The 7,730-nt window shown below is 42.0% G+C and overlaps 1 protein-coding gene across 1 annotated transcript in view; it reads right to left on the bottom strand.

Moving 5' to 3' along the window:
* Positions 1 to 6,427: 6,427 nt before the first annotated feature.
* Positions 6,428 to 7,730, bottom strand: part of hspa12a (heat shock protein 12A) — a 90,319-nt gene continuing 89,016 nt past the window's right edge. Inside the window, exon 12 of the mRNA XM_037687948.1 lies at positions 6,428 to 7,133. Within this exon, the coding sequence (XP_037543876.1) occupies positions 6,502 to 7,133 (632 nt within the window). The 3' untranslated portion in view covers positions 6,428 to 6,501. The remainder of the gene's footprint in view (positions 7,134 to 7,730) is intronic.

Below are 7,730 nucleotides of genomic sequence, written 5' to 3' on the forward strand. Positions count from 1 at the left end.
TCTACAGCTGCTAATAATTCTGAAAGCTATGAACTGAAGTGTTAGACATGTGATATAAGCTTTTTACATAAAACCTTACTCTGTCAGGCCACAGCAGAGTCTTATTTTAATGTTGCAACGGCAGAAAACACTGTCAAGTCTCTTTACTATGCTGATTATGTTTTTTCTTACTGAATGACAGACAGTTATTATAATTATATAGATAAATGAAATCAAAATGTTTTTTTTGCCTTAGAATAAAGCAGTTAGGGTGTACATGTAATCCATCTCAGCAGTGGGTCCTTCTATCTGTGAGAACGACCATATCACAACCATCAAAGGCACAAAGAAGAGCACGGCTCAGAGCGCAACCAAAAATAAAAATCAATATATCTGTCAATGTTGTTCCATACATGCAGGTGAGGGTTAGTGAGACAAGTCATTGTGCCCAGCAAGAGTTTCTGTAATTACTGTGCTAATGATATTCTGATGACTTAGTAGCTAAAATGCAGATGAAATTTGTAAAAAGCTAAATTCAGCTAGAAGTAGACATGTTTTTCAAGGCTCTCTATGAATCTGATGGCTTTTGTCACAAGATCTGTCATCGTTGATCAGTGCTATTGAGGCACACAGGTGAGAAACGGAGGACTACATTTATTACATGAACAAGTGCAGCTACTGCACCTGAATCGACCTCGTCGACGATGCACATGGACAAAGTTGTGAAAGAATTCTGGAGCTGGTGAGAGCAGAGGTTTGTGTTAACATCTGTGGATGCTCCATGTGCAGGTTAACAATACAAATACAGAGCCTGTTCAGTTCTTAATACACTCTTTTACACTTCTAAAATGGCTTGTTTCTGAATAATTTAAAACATTTTTGGCCCACTTTATTTTTTCTATCCATATTAATAAAACAAAAATAAAAAGGCTATGTGCGTAAAACTTGTTTATAGCTTTGAGTGACCACCAGCTTTACGCGTGGCAATAACTCGAGTGTGGATTGGCCGAAATGCACAAACCACCCCTCCTTGGACCCAGTAGAATCAGGTTATAATCAACAGTTTCACGTCAGCCTTTGTTTTCCTGCAGTGAAACTGCAGGAAAACAAAGATGTGTGACGCAGACCTTTGCTGTAACTGGGTCAAAACCAGGCCTGTCACGATAACAAATTTTTCTGGGCGATTGTCTCAGAAATTATTGGGATAAACGATAGTATTGTTTGAAATTTGACAATAATTAGTAATTATTGTCAAATTTAAGAGGAAATGTTAGTAATTTGTTTTGCATAGTACTTATTTCGACCACCAGATGGCAGTATAAGACTGTTTGAACCGAAGGATGGATAGTGAGAGAGTGAGCAGCGTGTCTCTTTAAGAAAAATGGGAAGGTCCCTTGACAAGATATGGGCTGTCTCTCCTTTCTGTTTTTTGATTCTCAAAATGGTGGACGCTCTGTGTGGTTTGAGCTCTTTAACATAGCATTTTTCACACAAAGCTTTTAATAAGAAATCAGTAAACAAGTTCACAGCTTCTTTTTTCAGAGAAAAACAACTTTTTAGACGAAGGCACAAGATTCAACCGTGAATTTTTGGAGCTTCGACAAGACGGCGTTTTTTTCCCCGAGGTCGGCCTGTTAGCTTAGCTCGTAGCTTAGCTTCTCAGCTTAGCTGCTTTTAACGATCCAAAAACACAATTTTGGACGTTTAAAACAGATTTTAAAGAGAAAGGAAGGGGTCCATGAAGAGCACCGGAGTTGAACCTTGTGTCATCCAGTGTCTTCAGTAGAAAGAGAGACACAAAGAAACAATAAAAGCCGATAAATGAAAATGAGGTCGATAATTTTCATTTATTATGCGATTAATTGATTTATTGTTTATTGTGACAGGCCTAGCCTAGTCAGAAACGGTAAATTTATCCGGAAAAAAGTTTGAAAGCACGCTGTGAGATGTTGTTGCTTGGTAAATACGGTTTTATTCCAGTGGATTTAAGATCTGGAGAAAAATAGTTTAGATGATGTTGTTCAAATGTGATGATTCTGCTCGCTCTGCTGCAGGCGGACACAATCCTGCTCTGCGTTCAGCAGACAGGCTGCTTGTTTGTGTAGATGCCGCATGGTAAACAGTGGAGACTGACTTTAGTGCTGAAGCCATTTTGTGGGGTTCACTAGCTGCTTCCAATGCTTGTTGTTTTTACTGTTTGTAGAAATGTTTTTTATGAACCAAGATTCTGACATGTCTGTGCCAACGTCTGCGTTTAACTAGGAAAACGTATGCTAATGACAGTAGGGAAAAAGTTAAATTCTGGGGCTTATCCAGAGATGCAAAGCTTGGCAAATCCTTCAAGACTCAAGAGCACTGTGTTGAATGCTTTAACAAATTCAATGACATTTAAGGAATGGACTCCAAAGTTAAAGTGCATTCCATCGTACACCAGCTCTGGTGAAAACACCAGTGTGTTGGTAGTTTGTGCAGCTTTTAGTAGCTTCTGTGTGGTGTGGTGTTACACAGCCACTCCCAACTGCCTTTTACACCAACAGTCACATGTTTCTATGCATCAAAGCTCACATTTGGTTGGGCAGCATGTAAGTCAGCGGCTTTCTACAACTAGACACTAGATGCCAGTATCTGCTCCACACTGAACCCTTTAAATCACCCGGCTGTGCTAAGTACATCAGTCAGAGCTTTAAATAATGGTCTACTTCTGGTTTCATGAAAACAATGGTTTCATCACCTGGAGATTTGTTTTGTGTAAATATTGCTGTTTCTAACTATAATATACAGAAGAAAAAACATTTAAACTGTGCAATTATTTTGCTTTCCAGCAATGCGGGAAGATTACCTTGCCAGGCTTTAATTAGTGAACTTAATGAGTCATGCTGAAATACTTGAAATACTGTTGGATCTGATGGCCACCGGGCCAAAACAAGTGCAGATTAGTTTACACCTTCACCATAAACCAACAGAAAATCAGCTCACTGCAATGCTTTTTAAGGACGGAGGTATTCAAGTTTTGTTAGTGATTGCAAAACAGGGGAAAGTTAAGGCCACCCAGTCAATCTGAACACATGCAGCAGTCTAACCTGCATGACCTGTTGATGTGGAAACACACACGCTTGCATCTAAAGCTGCTGCAACAATGCTAAAAATCTGTACAATATTTAAATACTATATTTACAGAAATAAACAGACATCATTTGGCCTGCAGGTTCAAAATGTTAAAGCAGGCAGGAAGCGTTCTACCAAAGGCTGATCAGAAGCATTTCAACTAATAAAAGCTGCAATAAAAATATTTGAGCTCGTCTTGCTTCACAGATTAAAACTTCAAGCACGGTTCACAGTTTTTTTATTCAGGTTGTTCTGTGGTTAATATGAAAGGACCATACTGGCTGTTTGGCACAATTAGACTTTTGATTAAAAGTCTGACCTTTTTCAGACAAATGAGAAATTATTTTTCTTTTCATTTATTTTTAAAGCAGCACAGAAGTGGGCTTTAATTTAATAAAGGTTTTTTTATGATGAATGTGTACCAGTAGATGTCAATGAAGAAAACAAGGTTTAGTTGTGAGTGAAGGCTACTGAAGTAGAAAAAAGTTTCAAAACTATTTATCAAAAATCCCTGGTTGTTGAAAACAAGTCTAATCTCCTGATCCTTTTTTAAAAGATGGGTGATGTAATATCCAGGTGGACTGGACACTGGGACATGAACTTGTAAGGAATGCTTTTGTGTTACCTGCTGCTGTCTCCACCGTTGAGTTTAGGTCCATTTGTGTTTCCACCACGTTGTATTTTTGCAGCTTTGGGCACCACGTCACGTGCACATAAAAAGAAACAGCTGCCACAGGTTTCTTTGTACTCACCCTGGCAGCCGTCCCAGTGTCAAAGGTTAATCAGTTTTATTCTTACTGTATATCCTCAGCTTGCTCAGGACATTTTTACACACTGCAACGAGCTGCTTCATCACTGACATCTGCTGGATAAAACAGCTGACAGCATGGAGAAACAAGCATTTTAGTTTTTTGGGTCAAGACTGATCAACCAGCTCAGTGCAGATGATTTAATGTAAAAGGCCTGCTTATCACTGTCTCAGGAAATGCTTCAAAAAGACGTGTCTAAAGCAGGGGTCTCCAGCATGTAGCTCTTTTCAAGTAGCTCTTCAAAGGTTGATACAAAATTTGTAGTCAAATTTGATTTGTCACCTGGCAGACAAACATTTATCCAATGCTCCACCTCCTTCTTACACTAAAGGATTATTTGATCATTAGTTGTCAGTCAGACAGTCACGCTGCTGTCAAGCTCCATGAGTCAGTGATGATGTGAGACAGGCAGCCCTCAGCAAGTAGCTGTCTCACTGAGAGACAAAAACATACTGTTGCTATGAGTGGGAAACAGTTTTTATTCTACAAATGTTTCCAACATGTGTGTCAGATCTGCGCTGCTGTTAGTTGAGAAAACGTGGAGCGGCATTTTACCAAAGTTCACAACTTGTTGTGAAACTTTCCTCCAGGTACCAATCTTCAAAAAGACAAGGTTATGGAGCTAAAAGCCACTTCTGAGGCAACCATCCTTTTTCACCCACCTCACAAAGACCATCGGTGCAGCAACAGAAGCTTCGTTTAGACTGGCCCTTCTCCGGTGGCGGGTCTTTAAAGGAGGTTTTGGCAGCGGTGGATGAAACTCTCTTCCAGAACCATAAAATGTAAGACGCATTTTATCTGCTGCTGCTGATAAAATTGTTGCAAGGTGAGTGTGTGTGTTTTCTGTGGATGCACTTGAACAGCTGGAATCTGAGCTGGACAAGAGCGAATGTTTCTCAATTCATCGTGACGAGTCTGTCATACACCCCCGCTGGCTGTTTTCATTCAGATGGTGTTTGGAGACTTTTTCACCAAAGGACAGTTTTTAATCTTACTCCCTCTAAAAACAACAACCAAGAGACTTGATTTTTACTCTGCTGTGAAGGACGACTCTGCAGGTAAAAAGGTCCTGTTGTTTCTCACCTGTCAACAGACCCGAGCCCACCCCCCACCACCCCACCCTGTCGACAACTGCCGGCAGTGACGTAGTTCTAAGCTAGCAGCGCTAAATACAAACACGTTAGCTAAAAAGCTATGATTATGGAGGCAGAGCTCCTCCCTCCCTCACGCTGAGCCATCTCCACCCCCCACACCCTCTGCTCAAAAACTGTCGGTACAATAAGCGCACACCAAAGATGTCTCTCCTCCCCGTTGACAAAAATCATAGAAGATGATGATCGCCCTGTCAAGGCAAGTAACCGAGGGGAAACTCTGGACACCAACATTTTGAAAATGTCCAGACAAAACAAGCTCATTTCAATGGTTTGGGTGAAAATAGGTTATAAATATAAATGTTACAAAACATGAGTAGCTCTTGTCCGTTTTCAGATTTTAAAAGTAGCTCTCAAAGGAAAAAAGGTTGGAGACCCCTGGTCTAAAACAATCTATATTGTTCTGATTGCAGGGAGCTACAGCCTACAACATGTGCACATGGTCAGTGTACGGGCGCTACATTCAGTACGCAATTACTTCATACAAAATGGCAACCACTAAGTACAAGGTGACCAACAACCTTGCTGTTGTCTGCTTATTGCAGGTTTATCTCAGCTATAATGTTGATTAAAATAGTCAAACTTGGTGAGAAAAAACCCCAAAGTGTAATTTTCCTCTATAGGTTAACCCTAATGTCTCACAACAAATACTTTGACAAATGGAAGAAAGAAATGTTTGGACGTGGAAAAGCCCATCAGCCTTCTGGTTTGGCAAACAACATGTTAAAACTGTCATTTCCTAACTCTGTGTAATAAACAGTAGAAGAAAGTGAACTTTTAGGATAGTTTGATTATTTACTGGCCACTTCAAGAGCTGAATCATGCAAAACAAGCAGTATGGCCCTCAGAACTGCAGCGAAAAGCAGCGAATGTAATCTTAGGGAAATACTGACAGTATCATGTGGTTGTAGTACATTTCATCGAAGCAAGTTATCATTAAGCGTAATGCCTTTAATGCTTTTATGTGTGATGCCTATCAGACAACTGTATAACCCAGTGTCATTAATGAGATGCAACACTCTGCTTTAACAAAAGGAAGGCAGGTGTGTAATTATGAAGGGAAATCAGAGCGCGTCACTTTGATAGCCTTTATCTGGAACGAGCAGCGAGAAGACATTAACTATAATAAAACATGGATCAAACTGTAGATTCCTTTTATAAGTTTTCCCTTTTGAAACATGAATAAACAAAGCAGGTGATTGAACATGGAAAATTAACAATGACGTGACAAACCTAAAACAAATTAATGTGTTTCAAACTCTCAGCTGCTCCTGAAAATAAGCGCCTACTAATTTCTTTAACCGAAACTGAACTTTGAGATTTTTCCACATTAGCACTTTCCAGTAAATATCTTTAGCTTATGTGTGTGTGTGTGTGTGTGTGTGAGAGTGTAAGCTGTTTAGATTTTTTTCTTCTGCTTCTAGGAGTTCTGCTACTTGAACTTGAATATGGCCTTCTTAATGACTTAAAAAGTCAATGCTAGCTTTGACGGTGCGTCCTGTAGACACATCCACCGCCATGGCTCGAATCTCTGTGTCACCGAACTGCATGAGCGTCTGGATCTCGCGTCGCGTCGCCGTACTTTCTGTTCCACTCACGTCTAAGCGAAGTGTCCCACACTTCTTGACTCCAGGCTGGCTGATGAAACCCACACTCTCCTTCTCCGAGCAGTAGACATGAATGACGATCACCTGCTGGGAAGGCTTCGCTGGTGTGTAGCTTCGCTTTACCATCTCGCCCAGCGCCACGGACTGGTCAGCAGAGATGAAGGTGTCGAAGACATCAGTGCACCAGCGCGTCCCGTCCTTCACCAGCAGTTTCTCTGGTGGGTGTTTGCCCTCCACAAAGCGATTGAGGACACCTACCCCGTATGTTAGGGGCGAACGGCGGACTTTGATGACGCTGGGGTCCAGGCCGAAGAGCACGGCACCTTTCAGGATGGTTAGGCCGACATCATGGGGGATGATAATTCGGCTGCGGCCCTGAAGCATGTTCTGGACGGCTTGTTGCAGCAGAGCAGACTCAGCAAAACCTCCAACTAGGAACAGGAACTTGATGTCGCTGACCTCGGGCTTCTCAAAGAGCTCAGCTGAAAAAAGACAACCCCAACGAAATAAAATAACAAAACAAAACCATTTATTGTAACAATCTACTCAATTACCAATTTAAGACTTGCTTTTCGTGCTTTGGTGAAAATCTGCACAACTCTGGCTTATTTCTTTTAAGGCCTGAAAACTTTTAGTCAAGACCACAAAGCCCACATGAAGGTTTGGCCCGCATGAAGCTTCCTCCGCAAGCTGAGAAGAGCGAGAGCCCCCACCCCCATCATGACAACCTTCTACAGGGGGGCCATCGAGAGCATCCTGATGAGCTGCTCCACTGTGTGGTACGGGGCCTGCACAGCATACTGCCGCAAATCCCTCCAGCGGATCGTGAGGACAGCTGAGAAGATCATTGGCACCTCTCTCCCCTGCCTTCAGGACCTCCACAGCTCTCGCCTCAGAAGTAAAGCCCTCTGCTGGGTGGGAGATCTTGACCACCCGCTACACTGCTTCTTCAACCTGCTGCCATTAGGGCGGAGACTGCGTAGCCTCAGTTCTAGGACCAGCAGACTGTGGAACAGCTCCATCCATCAGGCCGTGAGGATGCTGAACTCTCTGCCTGCCCCCCCTCAGCCCCCTCTCCC

This window comes from Nematolebias whitei, chromosome 1 (assembly GCF_014905685.2).
Source record: "Nematolebias whitei isolate Nwh7 chromosome 1, NemWhi1, whole genome shotgun sequence".
NCBI lineage: Eukaryota > Metazoa > Chordata > Actinopteri > Cyprinodontiformes > Rivulidae > Nematolebias > Nematolebias whitei.